This window comes from Oreochromis aureus, linkage group 15, assembly GCF_013358895.1.
Source record: "Oreochromis aureus strain Israel breed Guangdong linkage group 15, ZZ_aureus, whole genome shotgun sequence".
Classification (NCBI taxonomy): Eukaryota; Metazoa; Chordata; class Actinopteri; order Cichliformes; family Cichlidae; genus Oreochromis; species Oreochromis aureus.
Window position 1 is genome coordinate 12,797,959 of NC_052956.1, and position 20,183 is coordinate 12,818,141.

General features: G+C 41.4%; 1 protein-coding gene across 5 annotated transcripts in view; it reads right to left on the reverse strand.

Moving 5' to 3' along the window:
* The window catches only part of LOC116310775 (pleckstrin homology domain-containing family G member 1), a 61,814-nt gene that overhangs the window by 33,178 nt on the left and 8,453 nt on the right, over window positions 1–20,183 (reverse strand). Inside the window, exon 1 of one of the 5 annotated variants that reach the window (XM_031727691.2) lies at window positions 406–910. The exons of the other annotated variants lie outside the window; for them this stretch is intronic. Within the exon in view, the coding sequence (XP_031583551.2) occupies window positions 406–415 (10 nt within the window). The 5' untranslated portion in view covers window positions 416–910. Of the gene's footprint in view, window positions 1–405; window positions 911–20,183 lie in introns of those variants that run through there. 5 annotated transcript variants of the gene reach the window in all.

The following is a 20,183-nucleotide window of genomic DNA, read 5'->3' on the forward strand; positions in this document are numbered from 1 at the left end:
TACACTTCACGCAGCGCTGTCAGCTGTGGACAAATATTACACACACCCAGCAAAAGACCCAAGAGCATAAACAACCAAGCCTTCAGAGGCCAGTAAGCAGACCTTGTAATCATATCTCGCTGTCTGATGTTTGACCAGTTGCCACTTGAAAAGGGCTGCTTTTATACTTTTTGAGTTTGCTGATCAAACAAATGTTCACCACAGATTTCATTTCACCAAACAGAAACATTACCCAGATATTCTTTAACAAGAACGTGGTTTTAATTCCCGTCAAGAGATGTGCAGATGTGAAAATCCCATCACTTCATAAATAAATAAATAATAAAATAAACTCTTGGGAAATGTGTTTTTAAGTTAGACTTAGAAAAGATTAAACATGAATAATAACAAAGAGCTGCTGCTTACCAGTAGGCATTTTGATTTAGTGCTCCCTTTAACAAAAAGCAAGTGAATGATTTGACAAACAGGTTCAGAAATGAAAGAAGGATTTCCAACGATGGTCACATATTCAGATTATTCCAAACAGTATTCCCAGCACAGTTTGGATTTTTTTTTTTTTAATCTCCTAGTTTTCCAAAATTTTCCCAGTCATTGTGAATCTTTTTCCAGGGATCCAACATGCAGTCCGCTCCACTAAAACACACAGAGGTGCAAACACTGAGGTTGGATTTTCTCCTGAACACACTCCTCAGGCTGATGTTCTTTCTTTTCTTTCTTCTAGTTCAGCTGGCCGAGGATCTCTGCCTGCCCTTCTGAATGCCTCTCTCCCTCCCTCTATTCTGTGGCAATGCATCTATTTTGTTCATGTGTGTGTCTGTAAGAGTTCATGTGTGTGCCTGCATATGAGAGTGTCTGTGTGTGTGTCGGAGTGAATGGCCTCTGCTCTCCTGCTCCCTCCCCGCTGGGTATTCCCCTCCCCCTGACTCCTCCTCTCCCTTGCTCTCTCTCTCTCCTGCAGCAAATTACAAGGAGCTGGGAGTTCCACATTAAGTGCCTCCTCTCCCCTTTTCCTTCTTTTATCTTTTCCCCTACTTTATTTCTCCCCGTTCTTTTACGCTTGTACTCCAAAATAAAACTTTTAGCATGGTCCACAATGCATTGTAGGCCAGGCGGCACCCTTTTTCTGTGTGTGTGCGTGTCCATCACGCTCAGCGGGCAGCTGAACTGCTGTTGTTAGCGCACAGCTCCACAGATCACACTCAGATATGCACTTTACAAGGAAGGTGGGGGGGGGGGTTAGGACTGATCAATAGGCTGCGAGCCGGCTCAGACAAAAGCTCCTCGTCCACCGCACGGCTCATTGTGCCCAGATTAGAGAAAGGCTGGAGGGAATGAGCACACAAAACCTCAGAAGAGGAAGGATGTGGACAGTGGACACCATGTTAAACTTGATTTTATACTTTTCCACTCTATCATTTCGTCTGCGGACTTTGAAGCAGTCTAAAGTTTCTAAAACGTTAAGATCGTTAGGATGACTATGTTTTGGGTATAACAGAAAGCCTTAATATCAAACTGCAGGTGTGTAGTAGTTAGTAGGTGGGAGGGTCTGCTTAAAGACAATAACTTAGACTCTTTTGGATCTTAGACTTTTTTTGGACTGAGTAATGATTAAGAGGCTAAAGCAAATGATACCATTAATTTTAATCATTCACATTAAGCCTCCTCAACTGTATAGCATTGTCATTTTTAATGGCTGGAATATCCTTTTAATGTTGCTTTAACACAATGACTGAAAAATGATGTTTTTAATAAAAATCTATTTCAAAATGCTGGAATATTTGCTTAAGGATAAAAGCTGGAGTTGTGTTTCTGTGGACATACACGAATGTTTTTGTGAAGTGAAAATAACTCCCTTCCTTCCGGGCACTTAAACGTTTATCATTCTCTCATGTATTTAAAGGGACACTCCAAGAAACACACATGAGAAATTTAGTGTAAATCCTGCTTGAGACTATTAAAACCTCATTAATCATTAGATGACAAGTGTTGAGGTTTAATACACAGCCGTATCTAAAAGGAACATAGTGTTAGTTTAGGCACACCACCAAGTCAGACTCGGCTGCAAACCGGGAAGCGGTTGATCTCCTTGCCAGCTCGCTTCTACTTATGGCTCTGTCGATATCCTCGTACACATCCAATTGGTTAATCTCCAACAGCCTGCTCCATCCAGCGCACAGTTGCTGCACGACTGCGAACTGCTTTGCCGTTTCTGTCAGGGCTTCAAGCTGGCTTCCACATGGACACAATAGTTTTAGTTCTTTGGTTGTCTCCGTTTTCCTGCCTTACATTTTTGTAGCTTTCTCTCCTGCAACATTGTGACCATTTTCTACACCTCGTCTGAATTAATAAAGGTTTTGCATAACAAACAACTTTTTAAAAGCAGAATTTAGTCCTTTTTCCTGCCCCCTTAGGATCCCTCAGATTCATCATGCAACCCTTGTGGATGTCGGAACACTTAGCTTGGGAACTGCTGCTCCAGAGGTGCACCGTGTATAAGTTCACAGGACACTTATAAATCAGGACATGCCGTGTGTCCCATCAGGATGGCACACGTGAGACAATGGACCATCAGTTTCACACACTAAAGCAAATATGTCGCCTATTTGTTGTCCCTCTTAAATGATAAGGACTGGTCCCAGCAGCATGGGGTCCCGCTAACGGCCAACCTCATCTAGTCACAAATACTAGAATAGAGACCCCCTTGGACTTTTCTCTCTCTCTGCTTCTCATTCTCACACGCAAACACAAACACATAAGGGCCAGACCTAAAGAAGCATGACCTCTATCTCTAATGACTTGAGGGATCGTTGACCCACGAACCCCCTAAAGCTCCACTCTAAATCCAAAACTATCCACCTGCCACTCCCCCTCTCTGCTACCTTTCACCCCCTCACACACACACAGTCCATGACGAGCACTTCAGCTTGGCAAACATGCAGCAGGAACGTCGAAACTCCTCAGTTCAGCTAAGCACGACTTGCTGATGACAGAAACCTACAGCCACATTGTTCCTTATCTGATGCCCCCCTTTACGCTCCTCCCTTGCATGATGTTAAATTAAAAAAAAAAAAAAAATAACAGAACAACTTTTATAATAAATGTGATTATCACTGGAATGTAGACATCGCTTTTAAGAGGAGATGTTAGTATTAAGGTTTTTGGGGTTGCCAAGATAATTCGGGCCATTGTGCTGTAGTGGTCACTATGGCAACCTCGAGGTATCCATCTCCATGGTTGAGCGGCATGTCGAAAGACAGTGAGAGAGCAAGAAAGGGGGAGGAAACGAGGGAAGAAAATGCTTATTGTCAATAAACCGTTCCATTCCTCATAACACTTGGGCAGTGCAAACACTGGAGGAGGGCACAGGGTTCGTACACACTCTTATCAGCTTTTACTGCCCCACACACACACACACACACACACACACACACACACACACACACACACACACACACACACACACACACACACACACACACACACACACACACACACACACACACACACACACACACACACACACACACACACACACACACACACACACACACAATCAAAACAGCACTGTAAACTCATGACTTAAAAGACCGGAGGCACTTGAAAATGTTTTAGTGTGTGAGTGTGTAACCAGAAATTTAAAAAAAAATAAAAATTCCAAAACCTCTTTTGCATGTCCTGGAGGAAGGAGGAAGGAGTGCAGGCGGAGAGAGGCGGAGAACTAATTTGATGGCTGTTACTTCAGTGGGCAGTGGGTGACTGAATTTGTGCTTGCATGTGTGTGAAACCAGGTCCAATCTCCAACTCGGATAGCCTGACAGCTTCTTCATTTTCTCAGCTGTTCACATTTTAAAGTGGGGGGTGATTGTTTCTGTGTAACGAGGAAACGTAAAGTGAGAATACAGCGGGAAACGGATTCAGAGGACGGGAACGACCGTGATTAATGACAGGAGTTAGTGGGTGGAGAGGTCATTCATATACAGTTTCCCCCTCCCTGTGTGACCCTGTCTGTCTTTGTCATTACTGAGATGGATCATCAGCAGACACATATACACAGTCTTTTCTTCCACTCACAGAGACTATCATAAACACTTAAAGCCTTTGTTCTTGCTGCCTGAGCTCTTCATTAACCCTTTAAAAAAAAGACAGCATTGTCCCTTTTCACCCAAAAGGATTAAAAAAAAAAACAACTTTTGTCTCTCGTCATCTATTTTGTATCCAACATATCTTCCAAATTAATATCCAACAGAAGCAGCATCACTATCACTTAAAACATGTCTTCATAGGAGACCTTTGTCATCACAGTTCGAATAACAAACCATGTGGTCAAAGTAAGGGAAACATCATTTCCATGGATTGAAAAATGTTTACTCACAGCTGGAAATACAGGAAACAGGCAACGTGTGTCCAAAAGTTGGTTGAGGTCTCCTGACTTCCCTTTGTCCCTTTGCTGTTCGGGGGCTTTGTCACATGAATGTAAACAAAGGTAATTTGGAGGCATTTGCAAAACATCTGATGCCTTTGTTCGCTGTTTTAAGTTGTTCCAGATGTTATATGTTAATGTTTGTATTGATTCAAATCTTTTTTAACCTCTCCATGTAATAGCAGCTGTTCAATAGGTCACTGTTAGTCCAATAAGCATACAGAGTTGTGAAGCAAAAACTTGTTTGAAGTGGACCTAACCAATCAGTAGCGAGGATAATTTAATGTTCACAGGGAAGTTAAAGTAGTGGCTCCAAGAAACGTCAGTATCTATCAAGGAGTAGATATGTAGGCAACAAATACTATATTGGGAAATTCTGTTTTAACAGACCTTAAGGGGGCAATCTTGGAAATCTAATGTAGCTCAGTAACAATAAGATCCCTTCCAATCTAATCATGAAAAATAAAGCTGCACCCAGCAGATGATTAGTTTAGCACAGCAAAGACACCACAAAAAGCAGAACCCGCCTTAAATCAAGGTAACATGCCAAATCCACCTACAGTGCCAGCTCCTCCACACTAGTGTATGCTTGTTAAGAAACAACAAACAGAAACTCAAAGTGGTTACATTACAGTTGAACTTAACAGTCAACGCATGATCTGATATTGCCAGTGTCGGTGTTGTTCCTGTTCCTATCAAACATCAAAGTGATGCTGGTCCAGGATCACCATTGCAACAATCATATTAGCATTAGCCAAGAAGCTGGCTAATGATATTAGCTACCACCAGTGAGCCAACCTAAATTTGGGTAAAAGCAAACCTAACTAGAGAATATGTTTATTAAGTTGTGCAAATCACATGAAAAAGAAAAACACTCAAAATGCAGAGTATTTGTCCTAGAACAGTGTTTTATATAAACAAGAGCTTTTGTTTCTCGTTTCCCGGCAGTGCAAAGCTATGACATCACAACAACATGATTGGTCAGCTGCAATGTTGATCCTGGATGATGATGTTGCAGGATGATGATGATGATGATGATGATGATGATGATGATGATGCAGCAACACCACCGACACAGAGATATCAGATTCATCTCAGTCAACATTCAACAGCTTGTACACAGATACAGCCATCTGATCCATGTGTGTTGCCAGTTTTCTGTTGCTGCTTTTCTGGCAAATGCAGTAACTCTTTTGGTATCGACCTGGACTGTTTGTCTGCATGCTACCTGCATGGTCAATATTACATGCACTATAAGTGGACTAAAAGCAGATAGAAAGCTTGATGTTGTCCACTGCAACATCAACATGGGGAAGAGATTACTGAACGTTACTGAAAATTACTGAACGTTCTCACACATGTGAACTTTAATTGAAAGGTATACAAAATAAAGTTGTGACAATTTGAACCAAGCTTAGCTGAACTGCATGATTTTGCAACAACTGACCCACTTGCAGCCCAGTTAAGTATTTTGAAGTGACACAGACTGACTGTTCTTAACACACCACCTGTGATGTGAGAAGTTGTTGTCCTGTTACTGCCTGCCTGTCTCATGCATCAACACAGTCTATAAATCATGAACAGATGTATGGAAATTCTAGCATTCGTTGTGTTAGGACTAATTTCGTGAAACAGGAAAGGAGAATCTGCGATCCCGATTATCTAAAGTGATGCGTTGATTTTCCCCCCCCACTTCCTGATTTATGAGTCTTTCAGATTCTCGGACGGTATTCCCTCAGGCTGCAGCAGTCCATTCTCGGTGCCAGAACAAGTTCAGGAATTTCTGCCTCATCCCGGCCAGAAATCTGACTGAAGCAGCAGACAGAGCTTATAAAAGAGCAGGAATCCCTCAAAGTTGGCCAGAGAAGCTGCAGGGAGAGTCCAGGAAAGCAAAGGAGTGTCTTCGCCATTCCAGCAGACAAAACAACAACAACAGCGACACAGAAATAACTCATGCATCTACGTCAAGAACAACAACGTCAACAGCAACAGCCGCAGCTAATGATAGAGCTGGGTGGCACCAGGGGCTGGAGCAGAACTCTGGAAAAGTATTTATGATAGGAGGGATTTTCAGTATGTTTGGATTTTCATCAAGAAAAGGTAGATAAATGAAAAGAAACAAGATCTGTTGAGCGATCTTTCACAGGAAAATTATACTTAAAAATGTGACAAAGTATAAAGCTCTGAAACAGAAGAGAGAGTAATGTGCAGGGCCACAGTGCGTGTGTGTTACATGTATATACACAGAGTTATTGTGCGTTAAGCTAGTACGAGAGCATGTGTGGCGGATATCAGGAGGAAGCTGTGTTTGGCCTCAGATTAAGATGCAGGACCTGGGGGTCCCGCCCCAGGAAAGGAGACCAGACAGGGGGATTTTTCTCACATTAGGGAAACACATGACACAAGCCTAATCATATACACATATATACAAGTGTATCCACATATACAAATTTAAATAGAAGTTAATGTATTATTGTTGAACTGTCAAAAAAGATCCTAGAGGTACTCTACTGCTAAACAGATTTAAACAATATTTAAAGTCGTGCTACACATGCCAGAGATTTTAACTGTAACTTTATTGGGTCAGTTCACTTTCTTCTGGGGGAAAGCAAAAATATAAGTCTAAATCTGTGCCCGTCAGAAGCTGGGTGCTCCAGTTAGGGCACCTCAAATGAGGACAAACCACAAAGGAGAACACACGAGTATATGCACAGATACACACACACCCCCACATACACCAAACACTTTGGCGTGTCTGTGTGTTATTGCGTCACAATATAAAGTAACAACGTTTCAGTTACAAGCTGTAACATTTGATTTATGTTGTCTTTAATGCCGACTGTCAAACACTCACTGTGTCCACATCTTTTTAAGAACGCATTTCTAATCAAACTACTGTGAAAATGATGACAAATCTATTGTAATTGGATCTAGTGGCATTTAGAAGATAGGGGAGAATAATACTGCAAATTCATGATCACAGATTTAAAAACACAAAAATAAGGTCAGCATCCCTCAAGCTGAAACAGAAACTAACTACAGCGGGCTGCCATGCAGTCTAATTAGACAAGTTGGCAAAACGTGCTATTAGAGTCATGCTAAATTGAAACTTTGGGATGTATAATTGCCGGCCAGACTGGGTTTGGAGGAGTAACGTCTGCAATTATGATTAAATAAAGACCTGGGCTTTTAAAAAGGAGGAAACAACACAAAGCGTGGTGTTCTGTAATGTCTGAGAGCAGACACACTGAGGCATAGCCTTATTTACAGTAATTATCAAAGCAACTCACACAGCCAAAACCAGAGGCCACGCTCTATGCCGTGTCAGTTTACTGATCCACAAAGAGGCTATGATAACCTGTCACTCACCTCAGACAGACCATTTCTACGATTAGCCTTTCCTGAGCTGCTGGTATCCCAGTATCCTTTCACAGGTTAGATCCATTTAGAAAGTTTCACACCTTCTTAGAAACGCTGACACGAGGTAGGTAAGGCTTCGCGTCAAGGCGGCCCAGTCCGTGGTCCACACTTCTACAGTATGAGGTCAGTTCAGAGAGAAAGATAGACACCGAGTGTGAAGAGGGAGAGCGAGGGCGGGTGAGGAGGGGGGGACAGATGGAAGCAAAACGCAACGGAACTGACTGCCCACTGGGAGGGGAGGGAGTCGGGAGGGAGTGTGGGGGGGAGACGGGGAGAGAAGAGCTCGTAGATCCAAGCAACCCACTTCCTGACCAATTACTGCTGCAAGACTAGTCGCTCTCCCTCTTTCCAGCCGGGCCCTCGCTCTGCCCCCTCTCTCACTTTGCGGTGTGGAATCGCCGCAAGAACTGGAGAGCTGCCAGCGCTGCAGGCGACACATGTGACAGAAACGGGGAAAAAAGCGAGCGGTGCCGTCAGTGAAACTGTGACAACATGCCTAGAGACCGAACAGAAGCACTGATGATGAGGTGATTGGGCAATGTGAAATAACAATCAGGAGTGTGGGTGGGCAACATGATCCGATGCACAGGGAGAGAGGGAAGAAAAGAAAAGAGGGCAGCACAAGGATGAGCTGCCTCATCTAACCCCCCCCCAAAAAAACACACCAACAAGTGGGTCGCATTGCATACAGCAGCACTCTGGAGCCTCATGCTCTACATCCTTGTTGTTCTTTACTCCTTGGAGTTACTTTCAGCGGTGCAGTTTACAGGATGCTCGAGGTCAAGGTCAGGGCACCAAAAAAAGTAAAACTACTTAAAAAAAGGTCAAGAAAATATATTTCATGGTTTAGAGCTTGAAGTGCAACCTGCTGCAAACAGGTCTGTATGAGCACACCCAACAAATATCCAAGCCAGTGGTCATTGTGTGTGCGTAAGTCATTTGGTTATTGTTCTGCATCCTAACAGAGCAGGATGGAGGAAAGTCCCTTTTCTGGAAGCCAGTGACTGTTGTTCCTGCCTCCTGGTAGCGAGGCTTCCTGGGATTGATAAAGCAGCTCTGACCAGCACACACACTTTCTTACTTCCACATTTTTCTTTTTTACTGCTCTGAGATTTTCCAGGAAAAACAAAACTGCACGTGGTGCTACGGCAGTCGCATATGGTGGTAAACACTGACCTTTGATAAGAAACCAACTAAAACACACAACTCTAATGACCTTAATCTTCTGAAAAATACATTTGAGTGAACACTGGAATGTGCAGAAACTACTAGCATACATCAAACAACCCAAGGAATTGTTTTAACCCTTATCTGTGACCTACTGTAGCAGTGACCACACAAACAGGACTGATGTGGGTCACTTAACTGGCTGCCATTATTCCAACCAGGAAAACACACAGACACTGTGCTAAGCCCTTGCAACTGAACACCACACCTTGCACTTTAAAACCTGAAGAGACAATGACACGTTCGAGCACAGGAGTCTAGCAAAAAGCAAGCTGATAAGATAAAGCTTTTAATTCTACTTCAAGGACGAGATGGCTGAAGTGTTGGGCAGCTTCTCAAACCCAGAAAAGTAGACTAAAATAACTGAAGTCAGTAGACTAATAATTGAAATCTGGGATTAATGTCAAAACAGTGCTTAATAGTTAAAGTAATGCTTGCATATATGCATTTCGCTTTGACACTATTAAAAAAACATTAATAACAGACCAAATATACTTTGAGTAAGTTAGTTTTCTTCTATGCAAATGTATAAGTCAAGTTTTTTTTATCAATAATAATAATAATTATAATAATAATAATAAAGCAAAATAAAACATTTTTTTAATTTAACCTTTATTTATACAGGTAGTCCCATTGAGACTCAATGTCTCATTTACAAGAGAGGCCTGTTCCAGACAAACATTAAAATTACAACAATAAAAGAAACAATAAAATAGCAAAATTTGTCTAACACAATGCTAATATGCTAATAATCAGGGACCAAAAAGTAGGTGTAGTTAAACTATGTATCCTGTGTGAAGTCATGGGTGTTATTCAGCTGTGTGATTATTCAAAGGAAGTAAGTCATATCCCACTCCCCAATATTGGGCGTGCCTGTCCACAAGCCGGGAACACTACATTAAATTTATGTTTCTTGTGGACAACGTGAAGAGGTCAATATATTTTGGTCTGGAGTGGCTAGTAAGAGATTATTAGGTGTTGATGAGTGGATATTCTGTGATGCAGGGATAACTGCAACAGCAGGAATGTCCCTCCCCTCCTTTCCCGCTACCATTTCCTGCTTATCTTAAGCTTCTTGTTTACAAATGAACAAATTAAACAGGATGTGATGTCATTATGCAGGTGATTCACACTCATGCAGCTTGTCCAGGGATTTCCGTCAGTGACAAGAAAGTGCATGTTAATGAGATCATCATCTTTTTATTTTGTTTGTTTGGTGGCCTTCCTATTCTGATCTCACTCTGAGTATGTCTCAATGTTACTCTCGAAACAGACACGTCATTTCAGACACGTCATTTCTTCTGTATTAACAAAACCGTGAAAACTACTCATACTAAGAATGAAAGTAACCAATTCGTTAAGTCATCACCACTTTACATGGGCAGCTGTAAAATACACAAAGTTAGATTAAAGTTTTTTTGTGGGATTTTCACTACGAGAAACTGATACTAGGCCCCCTGCTATAAATATGAATGGGACATCTTAGCAAGTACATGTGTTTTGGATTAAGATTAAAAGCTTTAAATTACAGTTCGAAACTGAGCAGAGGCCACAAGTCAGCCGCTGGGCTGCTCTCGTCAGAAGTACGAGCCAAAACACGACTGCTCGGACTAAGATAAAGGAGGGGTGAGGAAAGCTGTCTGCATCTGACTACAGCTGATGGTGAAATGCTGATGTGTGTGCAGGCGCCACAATCTGTGCGTATGCCTGCATCTGTGCAGGCATGTGGGTTTGTGAAGGATAAAGAGCCATGAGTGTGTATTGGCTGGATCCCTTTGACCTGTGGAGGCTTTATTTTCCCTCATATTCATATTGGGCTAATACTCAGCCTTTCCCATGCCAGTGAAAACCCTGGAAGCCGAGCCCTCTCCGGCCCTCTTCTCTCTTAGGGAACCTAAGATGTCACTGCACACAAAAGGAGCCATGAAAGCCGTCCAACTCAAGCAGGGGCTATTATTTACAGTACCAAAAGAAAAATCGCTTCTCTCTCAAACGCTACCCCCCCTCCGCCACAAGCGTCAGCCGTCTGTCTCCTTGTAATGCTTCCCTTTTTTGCCCTTTTCCAGTCCCTTCCTTTCTCTTTAAGTCTTCTCTGCCTTCCTCCTCTTTTCCTTCAATCAGCCCTCTCTCTCTTTATAGCCCTCTGTCTCATAACATAATAAAGTAAATTGTGGGTTTTGCAGCCAGTAAGCCCAAAATTAGGCGTAAGCCCCAAACTGAAGCTTTGGCAATCTTCATTGAGCCATTCAAAGCCAACAGAAAAATCCTTACTGATCATATAAATCCCTCTAAGAGAAGAAACTCCACTTGGTGAAGTTTGCTTAAAAAGTAAATAAGTAAAAGCTTTCCACAACAGCTTCACTTTTCTAAACTTCACAAATCATTTGAAACTAACAACAATTGCAGATTAGGCAAATTTCAAAAGTAGCTTGGTCTTTTCATGCCACTGAATGCATTAAATTAGCCGTATCCCATCTAAACTAAACAAATGCTTCCTTTGAAGTGTGTAACAAATAAAAACAATGAAAAAATGAAAACACTACTAAAAAAAAAGAAATGCCAGTTGATAAATGAGTCATATTATTGACTTAAAACCCAGTCACACAGTCCTGGAGACCAGCAAGCTACCTACTGGCAATCCAAAATCCTTGGTGACCTCCCGTAAACAACTGAAATTAATATTTTAATTTGCTACATAGCTGTCAGGGAATACAAATTTTTCTCCTAGCAACAGGCATGTGTGACTTTAGATGAATCTCATCCCACAATGCTTGCTTCATCTGATCCCACTGCATCATCCCCCACACGCCCAAATGGGAAATCTCGTATAAAGCACAGGCAATACACATCTGCAAGCCACTTTTCAACCCTCCTATGTCTGATTTAATCTCTTTCACCAATCTGTTGTCATAAATGTTGGCTCTGTTCTGCACCGAAGGAGCTGCTCCTCCACTTTCTGTTTCAATCATGTAGGTAAATTTAAGGGCAAAGACAACCCTGAACAGAACATACAATATTAGTTACCGCAGATTTAAACGACAATCCTCAGAAAATAATGGTAAACTGGCACTAGACCATCTTCACACCATCCCCATTTAACTTAAAGTTACACAGTACAGATGAGTAATACGCATTGAGTGCGAGTCCTGCTCATGCGTGGGAGAAGAGATCAGAGAGATATTCATTTCTGTTATTTGCATAGCAGGTTTCTAATGTTGCTTAGCAGCATTATCCTCAAATCTGTTGCGGTATCGACTGGGCAGCCGACTCCTGTTTCAACTTGTTGATTGGAAGCTACTGTATGAAGAGTAAACTGTGGTCCAGTTATTGGCTCAGTGGTACTGCGGGTTGTGCTGACAAAAAAAAAAAAAAGTGCTGAGGTCATGTGCTACTTAATAACAGCTAGAGAACAAGACTAGAAATATGTGACAGTCTGACCAAAGAACGTTTTCAAAAGGATGTGGAACAAGAAAAATTTCTGCCCTTGTGTTTACTGTAAGCACAGCTGTTACTGACATGTCCTAACTTGACACAGATGTGACGGAGAGGGCCCCATAAACATGGCAGCACCCAAAAATATCCTGACACAGCACTAAAAGAAAAAACAAGAAAGAAGAAACCAATGTGCAAAAATAGCTAAAGTCTCAACCTAACATTGTGCAAACAGTGAAGTGAATAACACTCATTATCATTTCAGGTTTGGTAATTAAAGTTGCCATGGAGAAGTTTATTATTTGGGTTATCTGCAGAGAGTGCACAGACTATCTGATAGAACTGACTGCACAGAAAGATGTTAGCAGTTTACCATCTACAGTATTCGTCTACATGTGCAATCATTCTACAATCTCTACGGAGTTAGATTAGGAAAATCTTATCATCATCAGAAGCTATTCTCTATATGCTGACAGAATGCACGTTTGTGTTGCATTTAAAGTTATAAACTATCCAGTTCCCAACATATGGAAAGATAAGAGTAAAATTCAGGCACGAGCCAAAAAGGCATTAACCTGGAGATACTCCACTAGATTTCATTCTATTTTATCTTATATCTTCACTGTAATTCTACCTTTAATTATCTCCTACCCTCTTTCTCTTGTTATCTGCTGTGAGGCTCGCTGCAGTGTTCGCCACCTGTATAATGTTTCAGTGAAGTGTGCTGTTAATATAGGCCAGGACTTCAATGACAACACCCAGCCGCCCGAGCCCGGGCCAGACCCTAAACCTGCAATGCAAATGCGCACGCGCACGCATGCACGCGCACACACATCCCCATGGAGCTGTAACAGAACTCAGGATCTAGGACATGACAGAGGAGGAGAGTGAGAGAGATAACATGGATGGTTTTAAAACTGAAACCATCAAAAGGAGATTTACTATTTACATAATCATTTATACAAGATAAAACACTAATAGAGTCAATACAGTTAATCTTACTAATCGGTGAGTCATCTTAAACAGCGCAGATTACAGTAGGTGTTTTGGAACCGTTTGTTTTTCTCTATTAATAAAGGGAACAAGGATGATTATTCTTGTAACATTTTGTTCACTTCATAGATTAATGACTCAAACCATAAAATAACAACAGTGCATCATAATAGGATGCAAGGTAATGTGTAAAACTTCTGCTTCTAACCACTCCAAAACCTGGAGACATTTCAGATATTATACCCAACTATTCGACTGTACTCTCATTCTCCACTTCATTAGGTATGGTTGTTTAATGCTTGTTAATGCAAATATCTAATCAGCTAATTATATGACAGCAACTTAATGGATATGGCAGTTAGACATGGTCAAACCAGCCTGTTGAAGCTGAAATGGGGTATTAGAATGGGAGAGAAAGGTGATTTAAACGCCTCTGAACGTGCCATGTTTGTTGGCAGCAGGTGAATATTTCTAAAATACCACTCCTGTCAGCTAAGAACAAGAAACTGAGGCTGCAATATGCACAGGCTCAGCACATAACCACTTGTAAAAAAACAAAGGTATGCAGAAGAGCATCTCTGCATTCAAAACAAATCAAACCTTGAAGAAGATGAGTTACAGCAGCAGAAGACTACTCAAGACCCCCCTGCACTACTTCATGAGGGTGTGGGTGCCGGCTGTGATAATCCTGACCAAAAAGGACAAATGAATGAGAATGAAAACAAACTCTGCATGAATGTGCTTGTGATGTGAAATGAACCACGGAAAGGTGCAAGTCTGTCTGTGGCCTGGCTACAGAAGAGACGAAGGGAAAGCTAGATGGAGGAGGGAGTAGGCTTGTTTATTTTTAGCACCGGTCCCCATGTGCACTTATCACCAGGATGTGATTTAGAGACGGGTTTCTGAGCTTCACAGCTCATTATGAGCTGTCTGTAGGGGCTTATAAGGAACTGCAAAGTTTTTACACAGCACTGATGAGCCTTTTAGTACTTACTGTGTATTCTCAGGTGAGAATAGCTCACAAGAAGAGAAAAACTCTCCAAAAACAGACACACCGGGCATGAAATCAAAGCCATACAAAATATTGATGTTCTGGGAATGTATATAAAAGTCCACCAAACGGCACCTGTGGAGCGCTCGACAGTGCAACTTCCTATCGTACATTTCAGTCACATCAAACAGGATCTCACAAACACACGAAGTCCACTCATGCAGACGTAAGAGGCTATTTATACACCACTTCCTTTTATTTACCCAGCTCATTGTTCAGACCACATCTGCTGAGGACCAAGGGCACAATGGCCAATCCATATATGTAGCTGACCACACACACACACACACACACACACACACACACACACACACACACACACACACACACACACACACACACACACACACACACACACACACACACACACACACACACACACAGAGTAAGGCCGCAGTCTTGCACAAAATGCAGCTTTCAGAAATATTGACAGGCTTTGTTCAGCATCCAAATAAGAAAAAAAGCTGATGCCACCTGTTACACAGAATGACATTCTTGCACTAGCACTCTATATGCATGCACAAAGCCATACTCCCGGATACCAAACTTGAATTAATTCGCACATGCCTGCATGCAAATCAGCACAGATTTGCTGTTCTGCTGACTTCTCCTGGCATAACTGGACATTGGGTTAAGTGCTGAAGATGTCATCTCATGACACAATAGAGCCCCTCATTCTCCAGCAGCTGTGTTAGGCCCCACGTCTTTATAGGGCCTAACACAGCTGCTCCTAAACAAAATACACGAAATCCGTGTGCAATAAACTCTGATTCCCCAAATACTATAATACTTCAGCCCTTTCAGCAAGTTACTTCCTATGAGCACAAGAACTGCTCAAAAAGGCCTCTCCAGTGTAAACAGCTTAGACTATTATCTTCCCAACCCTCCACCAGCAAGCCACAGGGGTACAGTGGTAGGACAGAGTAGGGGAACAGGAAACCAGTACGGCTTCATTTTCAAGCCACTAACCTACCATCCTCACCACAGAAACCCATAAATCAGATCCAGGTAGACAATAATATAAATTAAGATAGTTAACAACATCCAAAAATATGACTCACAAACTGACAGCAGCCACATAAACACATTATCTATAATGTGATTTTTCTGAACTGGCTTCCAAAATGTAGAAGAACACCAGTTGAAATCTAGTGATTTGCCAAATAAAATAAAATAATTCTGCATTTAAAAACAGAGTAAGACCTATGGGAAGAGACATCCTACTCCAGCTCAACAATACCATCAAGTGCCAAAGAGAATCTGCCATAGCAAGAAACAAACATGCACGCATATACACCACAGGAAGGTGGTTAGAGGATAAACACACATCCTTAAGTTTTCATTTGGGGGCTGTACTTGTACTTTTTGGCTGGCACTGTTGGAAAGCTGCTCCCGATTTTTCCCCCCCTCCCTCTACATATTTTCTCCTCGGTACAGGAAACACTCGTTTGTCAACACCACAAATAAATTGTTGTTTGTTTCCTGTCTTGGACTGGGGATTTTTTTTTTCCTCCTTTTTTGGACCAGCTTTACAGATCTTGATCTGCTGTCTGTCTGTGTGTGCTGACATGTGATACATGTTTTTCCTAAGCCAAGCAAACCATAAAAATATGGGACTGAGCCTTTTATTTACAGAGAAAGTAAAACATACAGAGTCAGCAACAAGGGTTGCAATTTAGGCTCAAGAGATGTTTTCCCCCACTCACATTAATCACAGGTTCATTTGACTCAGTTACAAAAAATAAATAGACAAAAAAAATGATTGGACTACATTTTCAAAACAAGTGCAAAGTGTTGAAAAATGTCCAAAACTAACCACTTAAACTCATCATAAAGCTCATTTAGAAACCAAATGCCCAACTGGCTCCACTAATCCTTTGCTTATTTGGGCATCCACAATGCTACACCCCAGTGCTCAGAGGGAGTCGGACCCCTGCCCCACTCCAGACGGGGGTTTCCCTGCCAAACGCTGCGCAACAATAAAACAAAGCCATCACACTGGGGCCAGAGGAGGAGGAGGGGGAGCAGGGCGGGCATGCAGGGATGCGGGGTGGGGTGGAGGGAGGGCGGAAAGTGAGAGGAACAGCTGCTGAGTGGGAGAGCTGGATGAGGGGGGAGCGTAGGAGAAAAAAAAAGAAAGCTGGAGGAAGGGAGGGGGCTTCTCTCTTTTCTATGTCAGTGAAATAAATTACTTTTATGTTTGCAGCCTGTTCAGGCTAAGCTATCGTTAGGAATAGACCCCCCCCCCCGCTTCACTTCATGGGCCACCAAATTTACAAAAGATGTATAGCTTATAGCCACACTATTCTCCCCAGAATATTGGATTAGTGTGGAAAGTCCACAACTGCCATCTTGTCATGGACATACTCTTTTTTTGTACTTTACAGATAGTCCTATACCTCTGTGTGAGGAATTTTCCATATTACAATCAGTGTGTCACTCTGTGGTTGAGCTTGCTGAGTGCTGACAGATCAGCTAAATACAGGAATGGAGATGACAACTAGGAACTGCCGTTAAGTCAAGAGCTAGAGACCAACTGTGTCTGTGTGACAAGCTTTTACTCGCCAGGATTGAACCTTCACCCTTCTCTTATATCAAGGTTTAATATCTGGGGCTAATAATTAAACATACACTATAGTGATTTGCAATAACTATGGTGTTTTCTCCCCAACATTGTTTTGCCCATCTTCATTCTTCTCTTGTAGGCCAGACAACTCAGCTCCATGACGCTCATCTGTCTTTCCTACTGCCTCCTAAAGTGACCGATCACAAGATTAAAACAACTGAAAGAAGAAAAACATTGATTCTGCTATTGAATTCAGGTCCTGTCAGACCTGTTGTTTAGTGTTTAAGTGTATAAACTCAAGCACCTGACTATGCAGACTGTCTTTAGAGACATTTATGAAAGAACAGGTCAGTTGAAAGAACTCAATTCATTTAAGTGTGAAAATGCAGACTGATGCTACCACTGCAGCAACTTGTCAAATTACTTCTTGTCCAGATAGTCCACCATCAACTGTATGTAGCATTAGAGTAACATCAGCATAAAAACTGTGCACCAGGAGCTTCATTGCATGGGTTTCTATGTGCAATGTATAGGTGGCCTGGTACTTTTTGTCCAGTGTACCTATTGTAATTTTTCACAACTAGTGGTGATCTGGAGGTAACAATGGGATAAGACTCATGAAATGCTCCTGCGATGTTTGATACAATGCCCTGGGGGGGGGAAATTGCAAAAGTCAGAAAAGTACAGCCAGCTAGACAGATAGTAATTCTTTTTTTTTTCTCCGTTTTTTTTAATTTTCCAACATTTTTTGTTACTTTCATTTGCCATTGTAGGCCAGACAAGTAAACAGCATGCTGAAACACCATGAAGCTCATCAAATTCAGCAGAAGCTGCACATTCACAAACCGGCTGTGTATTGGTTTACAACTACACGTGATAAGGTTGGCTTGAGGTACCCTGAACTCTCTTCCTGCACAATAAAGTGATCACTGACTACGTCAGGCCTGATTACGCTGTTAGAATGCAACAAGAGAAACCGTATATTCTGGTTTTCATGTGGAACACTGAGACACACCGCTAACTAAACACTGCTCTCAAAAACTAATCATCTTTTAATCCTTTTCCAACACTACATGGAAAGAATTGTGCTGCTCTCCGAGTATTTGTCTTTATGACAGCAGACACATGTTGATGTCAAAGGGCAATTCTTAGAAATGTTCTCATAAATTTACAGCATGATGCACTATGATTGTTTTAGTACTTTACATATTCAGCAACACAACATAACCTCATTTTTAAAGTCCATTTTACAGCCTGCTGTTAGCTACCCGAATGTTTTGAAGACAAAACAATGAGGCACAAATATGTGAGTTAGGCTGCACACTTTACAAACACCTTCTGGATCACCTGGTTTGATCCATAGGTCACACACCTGATGCTCAAGTTGATACAGCCATTGGGAACATCCAAATACAACCGTTCACTCCACTTCACCTCCCGTAAAAACACAAGTAAGCAAATGAAAACATTCAGATTTGCAAGCGTAGCCCCAAAACAAAACGTATTTGGGATATTTTGGCCAAATAAAAGGAAGCTTAGTCTATAATTTGGCCCATACGCTTAAAAAAAGGTTTGTTAGTTTCAATTTGCCAACTTCCTTTCCACAGCTTTCCATTTTTTTCTTAGCGTTTTTAACAGACCCCCTCTTTTTCTTTTGCTCTCCGCCTTATCCAGCTGGCAGTACTTTTCACATGTACATTAAAATGAATACGTGCCAGAAATAGTGCAGGGTATTTTGGGGTGCGACTGAAGACAACAAAATCAGCAGGGAAAGAAGCCAGGCCACACAGAAGGGGACTTGAGGAGAAGGGAGGGAGGCACTCAGCCCAACAATGGCACACATTCATTTTCTGCTTGAGCTGGGTGTCATTCTGTAGTTGTCAAGTGTGACACACCACACAGAATAAAACTCTAATAGGATGTTAATATAAAAAAGTGCTATGGTTTGCTCCCAAAGTCTGTGCAAAAGAATCTATTCTCTAAACAACAGAAGGCCGACTAATTGCTTGGATTGATAGCACTCTGATTACTCAAACTCTGCCTTTATTTTCTAGTATAAATTTACTCTAAGTAGAAAATAAGTAGTCATGTTATTTGCCTAATCCCTTCTCTCACTTCCTTAAAATATCCAACACTGTGATAATAAGGATATGTCTATAGACTCTGAGGTGCCACATCTACTTATCACAGGGTTGGCGGTTGCTCTTCAAGCCCACACGACAGCGTTTGTGATGATCAAACAGGAATGAGTCAAATTACACTTTTATTTAAATTCTGTCAATTTTGTAATTTCAACTATTGATAATTAGTCTTTCTTGTTTGTTTTTTGAAATACAGACAAGCTTTCTTCTAAGATGGGAAGCAGAAAAATAAACGGGTAATGTTGAAAAACTTGATGAGAAATGTAACTAGTGCGGCACATGACACAACACAACCAAACATTCAAAATGGTTTAGTCACTGAGCCAGTGAAATAGAAAGTATAATCTCTCAACAAAACCACCCTTGTCACTTGCATATTTTTAACCTCAGTCATCAGACTTTAATCTCTCTTATTCATACCTGATGAAATCTCAGTTTTTTAGTAAAACAGTGACAGACATGATGCCCAGGAAAATTAGGGGAATTCACAAATATCTTGAAAGGTGCTGTCACAATCACATTGATTAAGTGAGATATTGAATAAGGACCACTAATGCATTAAAAAAAAATCTCAAACACTAACAAGCCATTTGTGACACATTTTAGTATAACACACCAAATCCTGGCAAAATCCTCGTACATGACCAGTTCAGAAACCAAACTTGGCACACAGGTACACACAGATACTGACCTTTGAATCATTCAAGCATAAAAAGAAACCTTACTCAAAGGGATGAACCGGTGTTATTGTGTTACACATAATAAACAACTTGGGAAAGATATCTTTATGAACTTTGCCGTGCGTAGTGTGTCACAAAAACAATTTGTTCCCATTTCTTTATCTGAATCTACAAAAAAACAAACAAAAAAACCAATGTCATCCTTAAGGATGGGAAAAATTTCTAATGGGTATTTAAATGTAACTAGAGGAAT